Here is a 24,193-nt window from a genome sequence, read left to right on the forward strand (position 1 = left end):
TGCCCTTTGGCATTTCCATCGCTCCTCGAGTCTTCACCAAGATAGTGTCGGAAATGGCAGCCCACATAAGGGAAGAAGAAGGCATCTTTATACCATATTTAGATGATTTTCTGTTGGTAGCAGAAACAAAGGAAAAACTTCTGATTATGTTGGAAAGAACTCTGTCCATCCTAAAGAAGCTCGGCTGGATTGTAAATTTCGAGAAATCCTCTCTGATTCCAGAAAACAAAAAGCTCTTTCTGGGGATCACTCTGGACTCATTGACCCAAAGGTCGTTCCTACCCAAAGAGAAGATAGAGAAATTACAGAGTTTAACGCAACTTCTTCTCAAAAACCCGGTGACATCTATAAGGAAGGGTATGTCTCTGCTGGGATTATTCACAGCTACCATTCCAGCAGTCCCATGGGCTCAGATTCATTCTAGACCTTTGCAGGCTCAGCTCCTCGAGGCCTGGGATGGATCTCCCAAGGGTCTTGACAAAAAAATCTCCCTGTCCAAAGCTACATTAGAGAGTTTTTCCTGGTGGCTATCTAGGTCTAATCTCCTGCAGGGTCTTAGTTGGACTATTCATTCTCCAAAGGTGATAACTACAGACGCCAGCCCATCAGGTTGGGGTGCACACACCGGCCGATACAATTTTCAAGGCACCTGGGACGATGAATTCATCGTTAGATCTTCTAATTTTAAGGAATTAGCGGCCATTTATTGTGCACTAACGGTGGCAGAGTCTCACATTAAGGGCTCTAATGTTAAGATTTTTTTAGATAATTCCACAGCAGTTTCGGTTATCAATAGACAGGGTACCACTAGAAGCCCTCTGTTATTGGACTTGTCTTATCACATATTTTCTTTTGCAGAACACAACCTTTTGAGTCTGTCAGCAGTCCATCTGAAGGGGGTTCTGAATATAAGAGCGGATTTTCTCAGCAGACATCAGCTTCTACAGGGGGAATGGCTGAATCCTTCTGTCTTTCAGATGATCACAGATCTTTGGGGGAGACCAGTCATAGACCTGTTCGCAACCAGGGGAAACAGACAGGTGAGACAGTTTCTTTCCTTGTCCCTAGCGGACCGGCCCTTAGGTGTAGACGCCCTAAGTCAGGCCTGGGAGTGGAGTCTAATGTACGCTTTTCCTCCACTGGTCTTAATTCCCCGGGTGCTAAAAAAGATCAGGCAGGAGAAGGCTCGAGTGATTCTCATAGCTCCCTTTTGGCCTCGCAGAGCCTGGTTCTCAGGTCTCAGGTCAATGTTAGTGACAGACCCTTGGGTCTTACCGGACCGTCCGGATTTACTCTCTTAGGGACCGATTTTTCATCAAGATACGAAACAGCTGCACCTGACGGCCTGGCTTTTGAAAGGCTAGTTCTTAAAAGTCATGGACTCTCGGACGAGGTCATATCTACCTTACAGCAGAGCAGGAAGCCTACAACTTTAAAGATCTATTTTAGAATATGGAAAGCATATTTTTCCTTTTTGGGAACTAAAAAGGTTGATCTTCATTCTCCTAACATAGCACAGATCCTAGACTTCCTACAGAAGGGTTTAGGAAAGGGCCTGAAGCCAGCTACCTTAAGGCTGGGTTCACACTATGTATATTTGAGGCTGTATTTGTGAGGCTGTATAGCAACCAAAACCAGGAGTGGATTGAAAACACAGAAAGGCTATGTTCACATAATGTTGTAATTGAGTGGATGGCCGTCATTTAATGGCAAATTTTTGCTGTTATTTTAAAACAACGGCTGTTATATTGAAATAATGGCAGTTATTTACCGTTATATGACGGCCATTCACTCAATTTCAACATTGTGTGAACAGAGCCTTTCTGTGTTTTCAATCCACTCCTGGTTTTGGTTGCTATGAGGACCTGACTTGAGGACCAAATACTGCCTGAAGTATACAGTGTGTGAACCCAGCCTAAAAGTGCACGCCTCGGCCTTAGGAGCCTTATATAACCAACAAATTGCTACTCATCCTTGGGTGATCAGATTCTTTAGGGCAGCAGCCAGACTCTCGCCAAGATTATCACCATCAGTTCCTCCTTGGGACCTTAGCCTAGTCTTAAAAAGTCTAACAGATGCCCCTTTTGAGCCTTTGTCTAATATATCCTTAAAAAATCTTACATTTAAGACCGCCTTCCTGGTAGCAGTGACATCAGCCAGGCGGGTGGGGGAGTTAGCGAGCCTTTCATGCAGTGAACCATACACTAAGGTTTTGTCTGATAGAATTATTTTCAAACCAGATCCTGCTTTCTTGCCTAAGGTAGTGTCAGAATTTCATTGCTCTCAGGAGATAGTGTTACCCTCCTTTTGTGACAAGCCAGCCAATGAGAAGGAGAGTGAGTTCCATTGTCTAGATGTAAGACGTTCTGTACTACAGTACTTAGAAGTAACAAAGCAGTTTAGAAGGTCTAGGTCTCTATTTGTGCAATTTTCAGGACCCAATAAGGGGTGTAAGGCTAGTAGTAGTTCTATAGCCAGATGGATAAGGCAGGCTATTTGCTCCTCTTACTCTTCTGCTGGTCTTTCTCCTCTCCTTAGCCTCAGAGCCCATTCCACCCGAGCTGTTGCTACCTCTTGGGCGGAAAGAAGTGATGCTTCCATCTCTCAGATCTGCAGGGTGGCGGTTTGGTCCTCACCGCACACTTTTTTCCGACACTATAGGTTGGATCTTTCTGATTCCTCTGGTGTTGCCTTTGGGCGTAAGGTCTTACAGGCTATAGTCCCTCCCTAATCTTTCTTTCATCTCTGGTATTCTCTCCGTGGTGCTGTCATGTCGAGGGGGAAAACAGGAGTTACTCACCGGGTAATGATGTTTCCTCGAGTACATGACAGCACCATTACTACCCACCCTTTTTTGATTCTTTCACGGTGTTTCACTTGGGTGTGCAAAAAAAAAAAAAAAATGGTGATGGTTCTTCTAAAGATTAAACAATCCTGATACTAATCATGGCTCTCTCCGGTCTCTGGAATACTCACTGAGGTTGAGAGGAGGGCCTTATCCTTTTATACTTCAGGTTTCCTGTCCCAGGGGGCGGGGTCCCTCTCTCCGTGGTGCTGTCATGTACTCGAGGAAACATCATTACCCGGTGAGTAACTCCTTTTTTCCATCCAGGCAGTCTATCGGGCTGCAGGACAAGTATGATTGACAGCAGGGAGGTGAAGCATGTTACCGTACACTCCTCCCTGCTGGTTCTTCTTATCAAATGGTTATAATTTTTTACAATTTTCAAACAAAGGACACAGTTTACACATGTAGTAATCAACGGCAAAGAAATGTGTGAAATTTTTAGGGCTATTTACGCAGTTATAACAAAACGTTTGTGGTGTTCCTGTGACAACACAAACATTTTTCTATATGAGAGATACAAAGATAGAGGGTACTACCGGGGCTCCACTCACCACGGACACACCTGGGGTAGACTGAATCAGATGCCGGCGGTGCTCCTGCTGGAAACCACACGTGAATACCAAATAGCAAAGATAGAAAACGCAGGGCACTCACCATCTATTGCAAATTCAGACCTTCCGGTTTATTGACAAGGTGCAGGAGCAGCGGGGGAGAGACAGGAATGGGTGACCGCAGTTTCGCGGCGTGTGCCGCTTTGACGAACCCTTGCGTGACCCTGACGTCACTTCCATATATGTGCTCAAAAAAAACTTTATACAACAATAAAGTGAACAATTAACAAAACATAATATACACATATAAAAACAAGTTACTATATACACTGGCTGTATCGATATACAATAGGCCACCCGCTTATATTATATTTATATCGCTACGGGTGTTTAATCCTAGGCTACCTAATGCTTCATATTTTTTAATAAATTCAGTTTCTTTCTTCAAGAGTGATGATTTCCTATCACCTCCACCACTAGGAGATGGTACTATACACAAACCTGCAAACTGCAAATGTGACGGGTCCCCATCGTGTTCTTGTTGTATATGCTTGATCATACGTGGGCTGCCCTTTCCCGTGCGCAGTGATCTAACATGTTCGGAGAACCTCTTCCACATAGGGCGAAAGGTCTTTCCTATGTAATATCTACCGCAACTACAACTTAGGGCATAAATCACAAACTGGCTTTTACACGTAATGAAATCAGTTACTATATGTGTATGGCCACCTAGTCTGATATGTTTGCCATTCTGTAGTGATTTACAGTGATTGCAGTGACCGCATTTGAGGTTACCCTGGGCCGAGCTAGAGGTAAGCCATGATCTTTCTCTGTCTGTTTTGTCCTTTTCTAGTCGTCCATGGACTAATAAGTCCCTGATGTTTTGTGTTCTTCTGAATGTGACTATAGGGCGATCTGTAATGTGTTCCCTAAGGACTTTATCTTGTTCCACTATGTGCCAATTTTTGTGGATAGAATTCTTAATTACTCGCTCAAGTGGGGAATAATCAAAAGTGAACATGATCCTTTTTTTTGCTGTATGTTTTTTATTTCTTGTTCTGTCGCTATGACGTTCTGTGGTTTGTGGTGGGGGTCTGCTTATATTCAGTGCCCTATTCAGACTTTCTTGTATCAACTGTTGGGGGTATCCTCTCTTGCTCAATCGTAGGCTTAGTTCTTCTGCCTGTATATTGAATAAAGAATCGTCATTGTTTATCCGTCTCAGTCTTACAAATTGACTATAGGGTAAGGCTTTTTTGGTATGGTACGGGTGGTAGCTAGAATAACTTAATAATGAGTTTACTGCTGTCTTTTTTCGGTGGCAGGACGTAGTGAGGTGACCATCACTGATATTTAAATGCACATCCAAAAAGTCCAATTCGTGACCCCCATATACAGATGTGTATAGCATATTGAAATTGTTGTCATTCATATAAGATACAAAGTCCACAAATTTTTCTCTCCCCCCCGACCATACTATCACTATGTTGTCTATGTACCTTAGATATAAATGTATGTAACGGACAAAACCATTGTTCATGGAAAAAACTTTTTCACTTTCCATGTGTGCTAGAAAAATGTTTGCTAGGGTCGGGGCTACTGGTGTACCCATCCCAACCCCTGACTTTTGTAGGTACCACTGACCATTAAATTCGAATGCGTTACATGACATGACTATTTGTACAAGGTCACAGATATATTGTACAAAGTTGGACTCATATCCACCTACCGTCTGTAGACACCACCTAACCGCTTGCACACACCGGTCCTGCGGGATCCGGGTGTACAGACTTTCCACATCTATACTCACTAACTCATGGTCCTCCTGCCAACAGAACAGTTTTAACGTCTCCAATAGGTCGCCCGTATCTCGGACGTATGAAGGAATGTTTTTCAAAATCGGTCTTAACAGCCAGTCAAGATATTTTGAAATGGGTTCCATTACTGATCCTCTGCCCGCAACTATAGGGCGTCCAGGTGGACGTTCCAAGTTTTTATGCACTTTGGGCACCCAGTACCAGTATGTTTTTTTAGGCATTGGGACGTATAGTTTTTCCGCAAAACTATTGGAGAGATACTGTTGTTTCACCCCTCCGCAGGATGTCTCTTACTTTGTTTTTATAAGTTAGTGTGGGGTCCGCAGGTATTTTAGTGTAGGTGGTATTGTCCGACAACTGCCTCTGTGCCTCTTCTAGATAGTACTTCTTTGATAGCACTACAATATTCCCACCCTTGTCGGCCGGACGTACCACAATCTAACGTTGGGATTTAAGCCATGCTAGGGCCCTGCGTTCACCTACCGACAGGTTTGAACGGGAGGCCTGGTAAATTAGGGCCTTTACATCTTGCATGACCTTGTCCATGAAAAGAGATATGTGAGAGCCGGCCGGCAAAGGTGGGTTGAAAGTAGATGGTACACCACCTGTAAATTTTACAGTGGGGAAGGAGGAAGGGGAGGGAGGAACCTCAGACACATCAGGGGAGGAATCATCTAATCCCATAAGAAGGGACATTACTGCTTCATCTACCGTGGATGCATTGCCCCCCACCATGAATCCCAAGGGGCCTACGTGGGCTTGTGTCTGTCCCATGAACATGGTGTCATTACTACTGGTAGGTTTCTGTAAGAAGAATTTCTGTATGTTAAGTTTTCTAATAGCTTTCCTTAGGTCTAACTCAAAAGCTACATAATCAAAGTCTTTGTTAATGCAAAAATTGAGCCCTTTAGAGAGTACTGCTACACACTCCTCATTTAGATGGATGTCTGATAAATTAATTATGTGTATGTCATCTGACACTGTAGTATCCCCCATATAGGCAACATTTGTGGAGTGAATTGCAGCACGGTCACCTACCTTCGCCAGGTGACCTGCTTTCGCTTCACTCCTCCTTGCGGATATTTTGGATTTTGAACGTCCTCTGCCCCGGTGGGTCCTCCGCCTAAAGGGGGAGCCCCACCTCTAGCCACCTGGCCGGATGGATTACAGTCCATGTTTTCACTCGAATCCGACCCAGTATCTGTGGTCCAGAAATCTGATTGCCTTCTCCTTTGGTTACGTGCCCGTCTATTTCTTCTCTTGTTACCACTGTTCACATTCCAAGAGAAAATCTTGTTTTGTTCATAGTCCTGTTTGTCTCTGACGAACTTGTCCTTCTTTCTCTCCTTTGTCTCGGCTTGGATAACTGCAATCTTTTTCTCCATTTTGCTGTTAAATGCCGCATACTGGGCTTCTGTAAAACGGGTCTTTAATTCAGTTTTACTTTTTAATAGATCCACTGTGATCTCGGAATACTCTTGTTCTGTACTTTGGAGAACTAATCTTGTAAGGTTTAATGCATGCATCATGTGAAGCTTCTCCCATTTTTCAACAAACGCTTGGTCATCCATGAACTGCGATACTTCTTTAAAGGTCCGTAACCCTCTAGGTGCCTGTTCATGTTCACAATAGGACTCAAGCGATTTTACCGTCCAAAATAGTTTTGTCTCCTTTTCTGCTAGGGTGAGTACTTTGGATTCTAGTGCTCTTGTACTGAGTGTTTGTAGCCAGTCCTTACCTCTAGCTCGGCCCAGGGTAACTTCAAATGCGGTCACTGCAATCACTGTAAATCACTACAGAATGGCAAACATATCAGACTAGGTGGCCATACACATATAGTAACTGATTTCATTACGTGTAAAAGCCAGTTTGTGATTTATGCCCTAAGTTGTAGTTTCGGTAGATATTACATAGGAAAGACCTTTCGCCCTATGTGGAAGAGGTTCTCCGAACATGTTAGATTACTGCGCACGGGAAAGGGCAGCCCACGTATGATCAAGCATATACAACAAGAACACGATGGGGACCCGTCACATTTGCAGTTTGCAGGTTTGTGTATAGTACCATCTCCTAGTGGTGGAGGTGATAGGAAATCATCACTCTTGAAGAAAGAAACTGAATTTATTATAAAATATGAAGCATTAGGTAGCCTACGATTAAACACCCGTAGCGATATAAATATAATAGGGTGGCCTATTGTGTATCGATACAGCCAGTGAATATAGTAACTTGTTTTTATATGTGTATATTATGTTTTGTTAATTGTTCACTTTATTGTTGTATAAAGTTTTTTTTGAGCACATATATGGAAGTGACGTCAGGGTCACGCAAGGGTTCGTCAAAGCGGCACACGCCGCGAAACTGCGGTCACCCATTCCTGTCTCTCCCCCGCTACTCCTGCACCTTGTCAATAAACCGGAAGGTCTGAATTTGCAATAGATGGTGAGTGCCCTGCGTTTTCTATCTTTGCTATTTGACTAACATTTTTCTTATTGATAGGTAAACTTTTTAAATTCTCTAAGGTTACAGGTTAAGGTTACAAACACACAGGGCGGATCCACAGCAGATTTCTCGCTGCAGATCCCTGGCCTGTATGGGAAGCCATATTTGCAGCACGATGTACGGAGACCGCCCTGTTAACCCCCTGCCGGACAGAGCATATACTGTACCTGCTCCATGCTCTGGCTTGCTTCCAGGGTTCCCGGCTGGACGTCCCGCTCAGTCAATTTGTGCTGTGTCGGGGCAATGAGAGATCCGCTGCGGATCCGCCCTGTGTGTTTGTAACCCTATAATGATCAGTGTTGATGGAAGTTGTACAACATGTGTGTTTAAAAAAAAAAAAGCATACATGTTTTTATATGTGTTTTTTTTAGATGGGTTTTTAAATTCATGTTTAAATCCAAAAGGGTACCTTGCCGATTCAGTTAGTTTGCTATATTACTGTTAGTATGCTATAACACTGCATATACAGTTAAACAGAAACTGTGTAAATCTGCTTTCACTAAGCCTCCTAGGGTAGTGTTAAAGGACAACTCCGGCGGGACCCCCCCAAAAAAAAAAAACACAGACACACACCGACACCATACTCACCATCCCTCCGGTGACGATCGCCACTCCATTCGGCCGCCGTCCGCCTCACCGTCACCTGCGTCCGCCGTCCAGCGATGTCTCCTTCTTCCGGGTCCATGAGAGAGAAAAGGCTGCCAGCGCGCTTGCGCACCGGCAGCCTTTTCATTGGCTGGAGCGCATCACATGGCTTCCAGCAAGCTCAGCCAATCAGGGCTGAGCAAGCTGGAAGCCATGTGATGCGCTCCAGCCAATGAAAAGGCTGCTGGTGCGCATGTGCACCAGCAGCCTTTTCTCTCCCATTCACTCTCAATGAAGACGCCGAGGAGGAAGAAGACCCGGACCGCCCCCAGCTCTGACATCACCCGACACCAGAGAAGAGGACCGTGACGACCGTAATAGGTAATGTATATATTCTTTAACTTCCGGGGTGGGGGGTCGGGGGTCAAAAAGTGGGGGAAGGGGGCCAGACCGGGTATTTAACCACATTACAAAGTTATATAACTTTGTAATGTGTGTTAAATAAGCCAAAAAAAATTTTCGCCGGAGTTGTCCTTTAAGCATACAGAATTTCTGGGCTGGATGAGGAGGTTCTGTCTGCTGAATCATCATGCTTCTTATACTGTGCCTCCCAGCTTATTTGGCTTGTACTTGGGTATTGTGTACAGTGAGGAGGTAGTCACCATTTTTGTAGGTATCATCTAGATAAAGGTTATTTCCTCAGATTACGGTGAATAAATACAGACCTGCATGTTTCTTATTTGGCATCTCTATAAGATACAAAGCTCTCATACTGCAGTGTCTGCTTGTGTTATTCTGTGGGTATTTTTGGAGAGGAGTCCAGCAGTTGCCTCTAGTATTATAAACATTGGTATGAAGCCTTCTACTGATAAATGATGGCAATGTCATTCTCACACAATGCAATTAGTTCAGCTGTAGATATTTTAGATAGCCAAGTCAGGCAGGACTAGTATTATGGTCTCCTACTTCTATTTATATTGGGGTATTGGCATTCCTATTTCATCATGTAAGTGACTGACGTCTGTACAACATTCCCATTTTCATTCCATCTTCCAGCAAGGATTATCAGCTTCTGAAATACATGAGACACACAAGGTGACACAAGATGTAGCCATGATACACCCCGGAACCATTAGATGTTTATACAAAACATGGTGAAAGTCTCATCATATGTTGGTGTATGTATAATGACATACAAAACAATTGTTACTCGGGTTTTCTGTCTCATAGGGTGATACAATATATCACTAGTAGTGATGAGCGAATACTGTTCGATCGATCTATCGAATATTATCGAATAGTTCGCAGAATATTCTATAAATATTCAATAAGCGTTCAAATCCCCCCGCTTCCGTTTTTTACCTCCAAGTGGTCGAATAGATGCTTTTTAATAAACGAATACTCGTTCCCATAGACTTTAATGGCTTCGAATATTCGGGAGATATTCCTATGAATATCAAATATTGGAATATTTCACTATTCGCTCATCACTAATCACTAGGATATTCCAGCACTGGGTTGGGGTCCTACTTCTGTGACCCCACCAATGACAAGTATGAAGGGGAAGCAGCACCAGTTTAGTAGGGCTGTGACCCCCTCTAACGTCTTCTCCTTGCACATAAGCAGTCTCAGCCACCCTGCTGTGCAGAGAAATACATTTGGTGTCACAGATGTGTGGCAGGGAGCTGCTGTGCATGAGAAAAATAAGGAAAATCTTCTGAAGGGATGCGGTGTTACATCAACATAGCATCCTCTTTATTCTTAAGATCTCAGACCCCAACCTATCATAAGGTGATGGCATTGCCTAGTGATAAACCATTGCTTTATGACATGAGATGTTCTCATTTAGAAGAAGATTTTGTTGCGGGTTGGTACAGACATTTCCCTTCCTATATAGTACACAGAGAAGCTATGTGATATAAGGCATGTGTTCTGCTCTGACAAACTCTATTAACCTGTCTTATATAATATGCTTTAGGCAGCCTGTTGAGTCAGAGTAACCGAGAGTATAAAATACAATCAAAGGGATTATTCCATGAATCATTTTATACTCAAATACCTTAATAGCTGTTTTATAGTAATCGACACTACTTATAGCAAAAAATACTGTTTTCTATCTTCTGGGTCTTCAGTGTGCCGTTCAGGACAGTCTCTTTACCCATCGAGTAGATTTGACTGCAATGTTGTTTATAACCTAAATAAACAATAGCCATAAAGTGATGGCATATGTGTAGGGTACGGCATCACTTTGTGGGTGATGTTAGTAGTATGAGACCTTCAGAAATTCAGAGCCCACAGCATACAGTTCAGTTAGAGCAGAGCCCCCTTCATGCCCCTTGCACAGTGACTCCTTCATGCAGAGGACTAAAGCACAGATGGATATACCAGTATAGAATAGAAGAGAACCATGGTGCAGTATCCTGTGCAGCCAGTGGCTCGGAGCTGCAGCAGTCTCCTGTGTTTAACCACTGCTGCAACTTCCATCCTTGTTAGGTCAAATCCCCACCATTCACAAAATTATGGTAGATCTTAGTGTTTTATGAGATTTGGAAGGGACAGAGCTTCTCATTATTGCACAATGTATCAATGTTGCTTAGGATAAAACACACACATTTTTGATGGCTGCATAACATTTTAATAGACATGATAGATATTGTACAGTATGGTTTAGTTTCTTTTTAAAAAGAAAAATTAGGAGATGTCTGACATGATGTATGCACAAACCTGGCTGCTATAAACATAGCCTTACAGATGCCTAATATGAGTTTGCCATGCCAGAGTGCAGTCACTTAAAGGAGAACTCCAGCCGGCAGGGACAGGGGGGAACATAATAAACAATCATTATTACCTCTCCCCGTGCCCATGATGCGCTGATGGATTGCGTGCTCAGCCAAATAGTGACTGCATCGGTGTCCCACCACAGTCACTGATTGACCAACCATGCAGTCCATCATTCGGGTCATGACGTTGGCAGGGGTCCTGGGATGGCAATCCTGCCCTGGACAGGCACGGGTAGAGGTTAGTAATGATTGTTTATTATGTTCCCCCCCGCCAGCTGAAATTTCTTTTATATTGCTGGACTTCTTCTTTAAGCCATACATTCCAGACACACATGCAGATACACACACACACACACATACACATATATATGTATATACTTTGTGTTTAGAATTGCTGGCTTGCCATGGCAACACTTGTTAAAACTAACAAAACCATATTAACCAGAGCACCCACGCTTTAGATCACATTTAAACATAGCTACAAAGTGTCTGGATGTTACCTGTTACTAGGCACACAGAATGGAAACCTATAGAGCATTGGCATTCGTTACAATACCTGACAGCAGTATTTTTGCTATCATTTATTTGAAGTGCAAATACAGATTTTCCGATGTCCATGTTGTGAAGTATAGTGTTAGGCATATAGTGGTATGTAAGGAGTAAACCCAGCATTTTGTTGTAGTGTGATATTTTTGCATTCAGTCAGCTAATACAACACTGGGATCTCTATATTACAGATGAATTGTATGTGTTGGATTATACATTTATTGCTTTTAGAGACAAATTGCATTCAGTTGTAAAGGATTTATGTGGCAATGGCATCCTGATGGCGTCACTTGTGACATAATCATCTACAAGAGTATACGAGACAATGTAAAGTAAATGTGGTTAACCCTATTGCTGTGGAGAGAAATAGTATATGTGGTATAGTCGCAGTTGGTTTTTACTAACAATTCACTTGGAGATAGCGTAGTTAGGTGGGGCTCAGTCTGTGAAAGGAAATGTCTAAAGCGGTGACAAAAGACTTGCCATATTGAACATGTGCCATATATTCACACAATTGTATTTTTATAAGGCTGGTGTCGCACACAGCAGTTTTTTGAAAAGCTTTTGAGCCAAAGCCAGATGTGGATCCAGCAGGAGGCAGAAATCCTAATGTAGTCACTAGAGTTGAGTGAATCTCGAGCACACCCGGATCCATTCAAGCCCGAGCATGAGGCATTTGCTTACTGGTTGCCGAAGAAGTTGGATGCAGCCCTAAGGCTGTATCCATCTTTTCCAGGACTCCCTAGGGCTGCATCTGCCTTCTTTAGCGACTGGTAATCAAATGCTTAGAGTTCGGGTTTGCATGACCACATTTTTATGTATGCTAAAAAATTTTTAGAAAAAAGCATCAGTTTTCTTTTTTTTTTTCAGTCAGTGGAAAAACAGATTGCACACAATTGCATCCATTTTTCATCCTTTTTTCCCCATAAAACATACAAAATGTATATAAAACGAACCGCAAAAACACAGTGTGAAGTCAGCCTTAAATGGCATGTACCATGGTATTTAGCGTTCAATAAAAAATATAAAATCTTTTTACGTATTAGGGCCCTATGCAGGACTGTGTGTTTCCATGGTTACAGAATGCAGTCATAGCCTTGTGTAGTTTCCATTTGTCGTCTACTTCTGGTAGATTAGCAGAAAGCTGGGATACAAGTAAGTTGCTATCATTGTGTATCCATGGAGAAATATTGGTCTGTATAAGACTCTTTAACCAGCAGCTGGATGATCCTTGAAGCGCTGTGCTAAGATAAAACAAGTATATATCCCCCTCCTGCACTTAAAAAGGAGTGTGTGATTTTCTTGTTTCGGTCGCACACCATTCACATCCGTTGTATCTAATGAGGATCTGATTTCTCTCCATGAACTGTTAATGAAGTCAAATGATGATCTGTCGTCGTTCTCCAAAATCGTGCTATAAAACTGCATACAGAATAATCGGCACTTATAACCAGCATAATGAAGATCGATTTCCAGCCCTGCACTAGCGTCTCTCTATAGTCTTTGCTATAAGTTCATTCACAGCCTTGGATCTGTAGAAGAGTTTTATGGCTGTGGAGGAGGAATGCTATTTACTGTAATACATATACCAGATTCACTCTGTCCATAAATGTTTCTGCTAGGGATGGAGGCATAAGGGGTTGTATGTTTTATCACTATAATGAGTATTTATATTATACTATAGGACTATAAAACTGTAGATATTAGTAAAGATCAATTCATTTGTGAGATAGGTGTGTGTGTGTGTGTGTGTGTATAGATCTAGTGAACTGCGTTTGGTGAATTCTGGATTTTTGTTTTAGATATGAAGGACTGCATCTTGGAATCTCTTTCATTGCCGGAAAGTCTCAGTACCGACTGTACCCAAGTGGAAGATGATTCTCTGCCTTGTATGTTTTGTGAACAGTCTTACAAAGAGGAAGAGAAGGACAGACTTCTCAAACACATGATTATTGATCATAAGCTGGTCATTGCAGATGTCAAGTTAATAGCAAATTTCAAGCGGTAAGTTTTTTGTGAATCACTGTTTCTGTAAGACATCTGTACATGTCAACTGGTGCCAGAAAGTTATATAGATTTATAATTTTATTTTATTTAAAATTTTCGAGTCTTCTAGTGCTTATCAGCTGCTGTATGTCCTGCAGGAAGCAGTCTGGAGAGCAGGAGAGGTTTTCTATGAGTATTTGCTACTGATTTGGACAGTTCATGTCGCGAACAGAGGTTGCAGCAGACAGCATTGTGTTAGACTGGAATACACCATCTCCTGCAGGACCTACAGCAGCTGATAAGTATGGGAAGTCTTGAGATTTTTAAATCGAAATAAATTACAAATTTCTGGCACTTTCCGACAACAGTTGATTTGAAAGGAAAAAATTTAGCTGGAGTACCCCCTTTCACAGGGCCGATTCTGGGGTTTCTGCCGCCCCGAGTGATGCCCCTCCCCCCCCCCCCCATGATACTTAACAAAAATGACAGCAGTGGGGACATAATGCCGCCCCCCTGCCGGACCGCAAAATCTGCCGCCTGAGGCGGAAGGCTCATTCCGCCTCATGGCAGAAGCGGGCCTGCCCTTTCAGTAGGCATGGGGAAGTTGGATGGACTTTAATGTGACTACTGAGGAAATGGGGGAGGGCTGCTGTGGCTAATGGGGACGTAAAAGAACTTGGGAAGCAATTTTTACTACTAGGATGGGATGCACTGCTTTAACTAATCAGCTCTGTTCTGATGACTGGGACGTGGGAAGACAAGATCTTCATGCCGCTTACTGCAGAGGCTATGACAGACAGAGTTTCTGCAAAATTAAGCTAGATCTTATTTTCAGGGTAGGTCCTATTTTCTTATAAACAAGGTAATATAACTTTATTAAAGTGATGTTGAATAAAAAAAAATCATTGCTCTCCAGAAAGTTTAGTTACGAAGTGTCTTGAAATATTAATTACTTTGGTAATAAAACACTAAACAAAAAAGTTCAGTGGAAGGTAGCAATTTACCAGTTCTCCAGAAGTTTATATACACAACATGATAATGAAAAGCTGAAGTATAACATTGAAAGGAGGCATATGTGAACCTAGAGTTATTTTTTTAGTTTGGCCGGTTTATTGATTATAATGGGTCTAAAATGTTATTGGTAAGTCTAAACCAACCCCCCACCCCCAAAAAAAAAGTCCAAACAAATCCTACATTAGAAAAAATAATAATAAAAAGACATCACAAAGTCCCATCTAAACCAAAATGATATCAATAAGCAGTATGGATCATGGTCCTGAAACAGGGAAAATGAATTGACATTCCATGCAGATCTTACTTTTGGAATATTGTAAGCTGTTATTCATAAGGGCAACCTATTTTTATATGTGATCTCCTGGTGTCTGTTTCTGTACCAAATTTTTTAGAAAATGAGAAACAGTTACTAGTCACGGGTGGCTCCCCGCCCAGATGACTAGTTGCTGCCACTCTCCCTGCTTTGTGCGGCAGAATACTAAATCCACTGCACTGTAGCTCTATACTATGATTCTAGGAACCATTTCAGCACAATCGTGCTGATTGGTTCCCTTTAAACTATAACCCCTTTCTTGTAATGCACTGAGCATTTTCTTTTTGAGCTCATATTCCCTAAGTACTGTCACCTATATACAGTAGTGTACCAGATGAACAAAACTATTCCCAGATTAATAGATTTGGCCTGAATCTGTGGACCTGAGGGGTATGAGGCAGAACTCCTGAAGTGGGTGAGCTGATTTTGCCATACTGTGGTAGGAGGAAGCGGGCACTTGTCTAGAATGGTTGGGAGCTACGGTATGCCTATTCTCCATCTTCGTGATATTAGGCACATGACGTAATCTAACACTGAAGGTGCTGACTGTCACTACGGCTTATTTTTGGAGTAGGGCTTATATTTCAAGCCTACTCTAAAAACTCTTCAAAATCAAGGTAGGGCTTATTTCAAAGGTAGATCTTATTTTTAGAGAAATTGGGTGTATAGGGATTTGGCTGAAATTAGGATGCTAGGGTTAGTGCAGGGATAGAAAAACATACCTAATCCTTAATTTCCTGACTATAATATCATTCTAGACCACGTTTCTATCCAGGACGCTGTGTATTCCTTTCTTTATCTCTTGTGTATACTTGCTATGCTGCTAAGATTTTATACAGAAGTGAGTGTGGGTAACGGTTTTATTATATTTTTTTAGGTTGTTGTGGAGTTGCACTGACCTTGTATTATGTTGTTTTTTTCTGAGAAATGCTCCTTGCATCGTAAAAGTATGCGCATGAAAAGGACCACAACTATATCTTTTATTTTACAATGCTTTTATTGTCCTTTGTGCAATCATATGACTTGTATACATTCACGATGTCTGTTAACTCTTAAAAAATGAGTTTAAAAAAAAAAAAGAAAAACATACTGTTTTTTTTTGTTTGTTTGTTTGTTTTAAAAGAACAGTGCCTCACATGTCCACAGGTATTGTATGGTATTGCAAAAAGAAAAGTTCCCAGCCAGTTCGATGCTCTGCTCCATGTCACGCATGGGTTCACACTACAACTTAGCGCAGGTACAACATAGAAATCCCGTAGACAGTTATTCCAATTTATTGAAGATAATAAAAACAGCAGTGTTGACAAAAATAAGTAGCCCATTAGAAACATGTCAATACATTTCCAGTGCAGAAAACACCATTATCCATGTGAACTCATAGTATAGTATTACACCCCTGCCTTCTTTTATTAAAGGGAACTGTTATTATTGAACCATGAGTGGTTGGGTTGGTTCCTGTGCCCATGCAGAGATTTATCAATCAAGGCTGCTGGGGTGAAGCTGTCGGTGATTGCCCTGATGACCTGTGGCATGAAAGTGATGACGTATAGTGGCAGGTTTTTTTTTTTTTTTAAACTTTGTCCAACAATATTTAACATTTATTTAATTATTTTTTAGGTATATTATATACTGGAAGAAAAGATTCACAGAACAAGCAATTACGGATTTTTGTTCAGTAATAAAAACTAATTCTCAGGCACCAGAAGGTTGGTACAATATTACTGGAGAAAACTGTTCAGATATTCAACTAATTTAAAAATGGCCAATCTCCAGGTTCCCCTCTTACAAAGACACATGTATCTCAATATATGCATGGTAATTACTGAAAAATCCTCTTCCCCACTGATAGTCATTTGGCGTTTATGATCATTATGTTCTTGCTGCTACAGAAATCATCTTTCTTATGTGCTTTTATTGTAAGCATGTGGTGGGCTTGTGCATTTACTCAACAGCTATTGTGAACCGGCAGAGCTGATAGTATGAAACCTTAGCCACTGGTTAGACTACCTCACATTATACAGCACAGTCTGCAATTCAGTGTACTATCATTTTCTGATCATAGCTGTGCCGCATGTAGCTTTACCCATGGAGTCATGGCTTACATGTGGAGTAACTCTCTTATGTGCATTTACATCCAGCAGATTTTACGCTGGGAGTTTCTAGCAGTAAAATATTCTGCAATTCTGATTAGCATTAAAATCTATAGCACTTTATTCTCGCAGTGGATTTTCATTCCACTGTGAGAATGGAGTCCACAGCATTGTAAAACCTAATAAATAGTGCTGCTGTTATAGTAGAAACAATAAAGCAGCCATTGTTACCTGTCCTCGCTCCCCAGATGCCCTTCGACACCTTCTGCAGGTCCCCCATTCCTAGGGGGACTCGGAGACAGGACCGTAGGGCATCAGGGGAGCGCGGACAGGTAACAGTAGTTTCTTTATTACTTTTTACTATAACAGCAGCACTATATATTAGCTTTTGCAATGCTGTGGCACTCGTAGTGAATATGTGTATATACCCTCAAACTAGATAAACTTTTTATATGTTGCTGCCCTTATATAAAACATAACAAACATCTTGTTGCAGTATAACCCCTTTAAACTACCATTTAAAATCAAATCTTAGTTAGGGTGTGCTAGATTTACTGCATAGGGTAACTACATGTTCCCATGGAATTTAACATGACTGTTCATTGTGCATTTTGAATGGTATTAGACACCTGACAGTGGTTTTATTAAACTGTTGGTTCTGGCTTTACTTGTAATTCATCTGCTTGCTGCTGTTTAAAGCGAATGTACCATCAGGTACATTCCCTTTTAACATGACCTACAGATAGATCTGCGCCGGCGCAGTCCATTTTTTGAACCGTGGCCCAGTTTCCGTGTACGGCGCCGTTCTATCCACGGGTACCGTTCTATCCACGCCCTCTATGATGCAGCTCGGTTAGAATCAATGGAGCTGCGTCATAGAGGGGTGGGGGATTCCTCCCACTGGGGGCGGCCCGGCCCGCCTCCAGTGCTTCAGCCCCGGCCTAGCACCCGTGGATAGAATGGCGCTGTACACGGGAACCGGACTGCAGTTAAAAAAATGGACCATGTCATGCCAGCACCGATCTATCCATGGGTCATGTAAAGCGAATGTACCTGATGATACATTCGCTTTAAGAAAATTGTAAGAATTTTTGGTGCTCTTAACCCCTTACTGACAGCCGATACGGCTTTTTACGGCGATGGCAGAGAATAAGGTAGCGGGGCCGGGAAGGCCCCCCACCCCATCCCCCCAGCTACCGGAGGTAGGTGAGGGGTTGGGGCAGTGTGTGGGGTCCCTCCCGGCCGGCCCCCATACCGGCGATCGCTGCTATTAACATTATAGCGGCGGCCGCCGGTAACGGGAATTGCCGGAGCCGCCGCCGCCGCCTTTCATCTCCCCCCACCGTAAATCCACGGCGGGGGGAGATGAAATGTGTCCATCAGACCTGGGGTCCCCCTAGTGCCTTAGTCACTATCCCTCTCCCTCCCCCGGCGGCCATCAGATCCAAGATGGCCACCGCCATCACTGTGAACAGGCATAGTCTGTTCACAGTGATGGAAAATAAAAAATGAATGAAAGCCCCATGGGGGAGTGCATGGGGCAGTGATTGGGGACCCCCCTGTGGGGTCCCGGTACAAACGATCAGCGGTACTATATACCGCTGAGCTCTTGTGCCATGTGCAGCCCGGCTCTTTTTATCCCCTGTCACCATAAATGATTGGTGACAGGGGGCAAAAAGTGATGTGTCAGTCCCCCCCAAGTCGCCCCCCACCCCCCCAGTCACCCCCCGTCCCCCAGTCACCCCCCCTGCCCCATATACTCACCTGATCCAGGGAGGTCCTTCCTCCTCGACGTCCAGGCTGGTTATGAAGTGCGCATGCGCTCCATAACCAGCCAACTCTGAAAATTTTAAGTGACAGAGACCAATTTGGTCTCTGTCACTGATCTATGATTACTGTGATAGAAAATATCACAGTAATCATAGAAATACAGTGAAAATGAATGTGTAAAAGTACAGAAAGTGAAAAACATACAAAACAAATAAAACACACACTTTTATTATAGTAATAATTGCAGTTTACTCCCAAATTACCCCTAACCCCCCCAGATTACCTGTAACCACCTCAGGTTGCCCATAACCATCCCAGGTTGCCCGTAACCGCCCCCAGGTTGCCCGTAACCACCCCAGATTACCCGTAACCACCGCAGGTTACCCGTAACAACCCCAGGTTGCCTGTAACCATGCCAGATTACACATAACCACCAGACGTTGACCGTAACCACTATAAATTGCCAGTGACCCCCTCAGGTTGCCCGTAATCACCCCAGATTACATGCAACCCCCCCAGATTACATGCAACCCCCCAGATTGCATGCTACCCCTCAGATGCAACCACCGCACGCCGCCACTGACCACCGCACGCCACCACTGACCACCGCACGCCACCACTGACCACCGCACGCCGCCTCTAACCACCGCACGCCGCCACTGACCACCGCACGCCGCCTCTAACCACCCCAAATTGCCAATGACCCCCTCCAGATTGCTGTAACCACGCCAGATTACAGATACCCACCCCAGATTACCTATAAGCACCTCATTTTATCCGTAACCACCCCAGATTGTCCGTAACCACCCCATGTTGCCCGTAACCACCCCAGATAGCCTGTAACCACCCCAGATAGCCTGTAACCACCCCAGATAGCCTGTAACCACCCCAGATAGCCTGTAACCACCCCAGATAGCCTGTAACCACCCCAGATAGCCTGTAACCACCCCACGTAGCCCGTAACCACCCCACGTTGCCCGTAACCACAGCAGGTTGTCCGTATCCACCCCACGTTGCCTGTAACAACCCCACCTTGCCTGTAACCACAGCAGGTTGCCCGTGACCACCCCATGTTGACCATAACCACCTCCAGATTACCCGTAACCACCCCAGGTTGCCCGTAACCACCTCCAGATTACCCGTAACCACCCCAGGTTGCCCATAACCACCCCACATTACCTGTAATCTCATTTTTTTTATTTTATTTTAGTAACTGCGCTATTCTAATAACTATTATTAGCTGCTGTTTTGCTCCAGCAAATTGGCGCTCCCTTCCTTTTGAGCCCCGCTGTGTGCCCATACAGTGGTTTATGGCCACATATGGGGTACCGTTCTACTCAGGAGGACCTGCATTACAGATTTTGGGGTGCTTTTTTTCTCCTGTTCCTTGTGAAATTTAGAAATTTCAAACTAAACCAGCATATTATTGGAAAAATTTTAGTTTTTCATTTTTACTGGCCAATTGTGAATACTTTCCTCTAATACCTGTGGGGTCAAAATGTTCACCACACCCCAAGATGAATTCTTTGAGGGGTGTACTTTGTAAAATGGGGTGACTTATGGGGGGGGTTCACTCCACTGGCACTACAGGGGCCCTGCAAACGCACCTGGCACTCAGAAAATTCTTCAGCAAAATCTGCACTGAAAATGCTAATTGGCGCTCCTTCCCTTCTGAGCCCATACAGTGGTTTATGCCCACATATGGGGTATCGTTCTACTCATGAGAACCTGCGTTACAGATTCTGGGGTAAATTTTCTTTCTTGTTCCTCGTAAAATTGAGAAATTTCAAACTAAACAAACATATTATTGGAAAAATTCGAGTTTTTCATTTTTATGGTCTAGTTTTGAATACTTTCCTCTAATACCTGTGGGGTCAAAATGCTCACCACACCCCAAAATGAATTCTTTGAGGGGTGCACTTTCCAAAATGGGGTGACTTATGGCGGGATTTTACTCTGCTGACACTACAGGGGCACTGCAAACGCACTTGGCGCTCAGAAACTTCTTCAGCAAAATCTGCATTGGAAAAGCTAATTGGCGCTCCTTTCCTTCTGAGCCCCCCTGTGTGCCCATACAGTGGTTTATGCCCACATATGGGGTACCTTTTTACTCAGGAGAACCTGCGTTACAAATTTTGGGGTGCTTTTTCTCCCATGTTCATTTTAAAAATGAGAAACTTTAATCTAAACGTATATATTATTGGAAAATTTTAATTTTCCATTTTTTTACGGCCTAATGGTGAATACGTTCCTCCAGACCCTGTAGGGTTAAAATGCTCATTATACCCCAAGATGAATTTTTTAGGTGTCTAGTTTCCAAAATGGGGTCACTTATGGGGGTTTTCAGGATACAAGCCTTCTAAATCCATTTAAAAAAAGAACTGGTCCCTAAAAAAAATCAGTTTTGGAAACTTTCAAGAAAATGTGATAATTTGCTGATAAATTTCTAAGCCCCGTAACACCCTAAAAAAGTAAAATATGTTTACCAAATTATGCCAGAATAAAGAGGACATATTGGTAATGTGACTTAGTGACTAATTTATGTGCTACGACTTTTTTTTTTAGAAGCAGAGAATTTCAAAGTTCCTAAAATGCAATTTTTTAAAATTTTTCATGATATTTTGATGTTTTTAACAAAAAAAACACACAAAGTAGTGACCAAATTTTGCCACTAATTTTTTTTTTCTAATTTTCCATTTCGCTTTCTATATTCTCAAATAATCCTGAAATCTAGTAATACCCTTAAAGGGGTATCCAAGCTTAGAAAAATGTGCTTACTTTCTTCTAGAAACAGAACCACTCTTGACTGTGCTCTTACAGCTCGGTTCCACTGAAATGAATGGGGCTGAATTGTAATACCACCCACAACCTGAGGACTGTTGTGGTGTTGTTGTTTTTTTTTTTAATTCTGAATAACCTTGTAAAGGAAGCTAAGCCATCTCCCTTCTGACAGCTTCAGTTTCACACACATGATGAGTCAGAGAGCCTCTGTTTCTCTCTCCTCCTTTTTTCTTTAGTTACTGTGGTGGGTGGGGTTTTTGTCCTGTAAAGACAAACAATTGTTCATGCTCCTACAGACAGGACCAGCTGCCGTCCTCCCCATACACGGGATCATTCGGCATGGCTGAGCTTTCCTGTTTTCTTTATGGCAATGGTTAAGCCACAGCCAGAGTGCTCTGACTGCGGCTTATCTCTTACAGAACAAAGGGGTCAGGCAGTGATTTTCCATACCGCCCACCCCCTATCTTCACTAACATCTGTTGGTGGTTGGAAGAGCCCCATACAACCTATACAGCTATGGCTGTATCCATGTTTTCCAGGATTCCCTAGGGCGGCATCCAACTTCTCCAGCAGCTGGAAGTCAAATGCAGAGCGCTGAGGTTTGGAGAACATTGCCAAAACATAACAGTTCAGGAAGTCTGCTCAACACTACCCATGACCATTTGGCCCTTGATTTGCAGATCTCTGGACTAGTGTTAATTTTCCCCAATTTATTTGAAATTATGAGGCTCATGCATGCTGCAGTACCTTTACAGTTGTTGGATGGGCCATAGAGCTGGTCAGAAACATTGGGACCTGCAAACTAAATGTAAAATAGGAATAAAACAAATTGCTCTTGTTAATCTTAGATTATCTCAAGCTCTAAAATGTGGGGGTACACTAATGGTTATACAATTATTATATTTCATCCGTAGACCAACAAGAGAACTACTTCCTGTTGTGTGATGTTTTACCAGAAGACCGAACTCTAAGGGAAGAACTGCAGCAAGAAAGACTGGTAAATAATCTAGCATGCAGTTAGTAATAGCTCGGGGGAGGTAGTACAAACAGCCTGGCTTTATTTTGCCTTCATACTCTTTCTGCAATCTTGTCTCCAGTGTATTGTTCTCTAGTAGATTCACTCTGCATGCTGATTATACTGTCAAAAAATATTCCTTCTTAAATGTGTGGTCCTGCACATTGTGACAGAATACTAATTGCATAAAAATAGACTACTTGACATTTTTCTGGATTTATTGTGCTTTTTTCACCCTTTTTGCATCCACTTTGACAGTTTGTAAAACTGTATAGAAGTAAAGTATGGCTGATTAAAGTTATTATTAAATGTGAATTAACTGATGAGATGCTCTAGAGAAAAGAATTGTATCTAAAAGTTTAGAGCGTTACACCTAATTTATCACGCTATTTATAAGAGAGTAGGTCAGTGCTACAATGTAGGTGATATGCTTCACATCAAATCTTTATTATTAGAAGGAGCGCTCATGGTTAAATGATGCACTGCTCTTATTTGCAGAGCAAAGGACAATTGGCTCCCCGCTCTGTCATTCACTCTTGTTGCCACTGGCAGCATTATGCTTCTGGCCACAAGAGGCCACTCTCTGGCCCAGCTCCCCAACGCATGAGTGACAATACTTGTACACTCGCAGAGCTTTGTAGGCAGAGGAGACGTGTCGGAGCTAGGTTCGGTATTTATGGGTCTTTTGGCTTCCTACATTGGGGATATAATTTAATGAGGAGAGCCCAACTAACATATGGACTACCTACAGGGGGGATACTTTCAGGGGATTTATGTTCCCTGTAGTCACTACGTGTAAGTTTCTGTCATCATTTGTACTGCAGAGAATGTGTTGCACTGGTATCTACCAATATATGGTTAATATGATACTAAGTAATATATGAGCATGATTTTCAGTTTATATCCACACATTAGCACATCTTACCAATTGTGTTGCTGTCCTGGTGCCAAACCCGACGCACGTTTCGTGTGATGACCGCTTTATCAAGAGGCATCCAATGTGGATAATGGGTAATATGTGCTAATGTGTGGATATAAACTGATGGGTGGTCACAGGGCCGTTTTTAGGGCCGGAGAAAAAGAGAACAAAGACAGCGCTCCATGTGCAGGACCAGATGCAATGGGATGTATAGAATTCCAGTAAGTAAAACCGGGTCCCCTCTCACCTGGCTAAGTTGTGCAAGATCGAGGCACAACTCTCCATGCGTATACTCAAGAAGGGAACCAGTGTGCAGCCTTCCTGCAAACCAATGCCAGGGCTGTAACAAGATGTAGTCCTCCTCTCCAAATTCCAGCAGGATTAATAGGCGCAGCTACTCCCAACAGATCATGTAAAAAACGACTTTATTAAAATAATAAAAACATGTATAAAAGGCTCAGCATTACGCGTTTCTAGACCGGACTGGTCTCTTCATCAGATGCTTAGTTAATACAGTCGGAAGTAGCCATATTTAGATCCAACAAGAGGAAGTGACATCACAAGTAGGAGGATACAGAGTATATATAAACTCATAAGTATACACACATATATACAAAAATACACACATATACATGCATACAGACATATACATGGACCCAAAGCCAGAATTCATATA

General features: G+C 42.7%; 1 protein-coding gene across 1 annotated transcript in view; it reads left to right on the forward strand.

Moving 5' to 3' along the window:
- ZNF277 (zinc finger protein 277) overlaps positions 1-24,193 on the forward strand; it is a 79,105-nt gene that overhangs the window by 27,868 nt on the left and 27,044 nt on the right. The window contains exons 2-4 of the mRNA XM_069976159.1: positions 13,432-13,633; positions 16,560-16,648; positions 22,498-22,580. Coding sequence (XP_069832260.1) covers positions 13,432-13,633; positions 16,560-16,648; positions 22,498-22,580 — 374 coding nt within the window. The remainder of the gene's footprint in view (positions 1-13,431; positions 13,634-16,559; positions 16,649-22,497; positions 22,581-24,193) is intronic.

This window comes from Dendropsophus ebraccatus, chromosome 1, assembly GCF_027789765.1.
Source record: "Dendropsophus ebraccatus isolate aDenEbr1 chromosome 1, aDenEbr1.pat, whole genome shotgun sequence".
In the NCBI taxonomy this organism is placed as follows: Eukaryota; Metazoa; Chordata; class Amphibia; order Anura; family Hylidae; genus Dendropsophus; species Dendropsophus ebraccatus.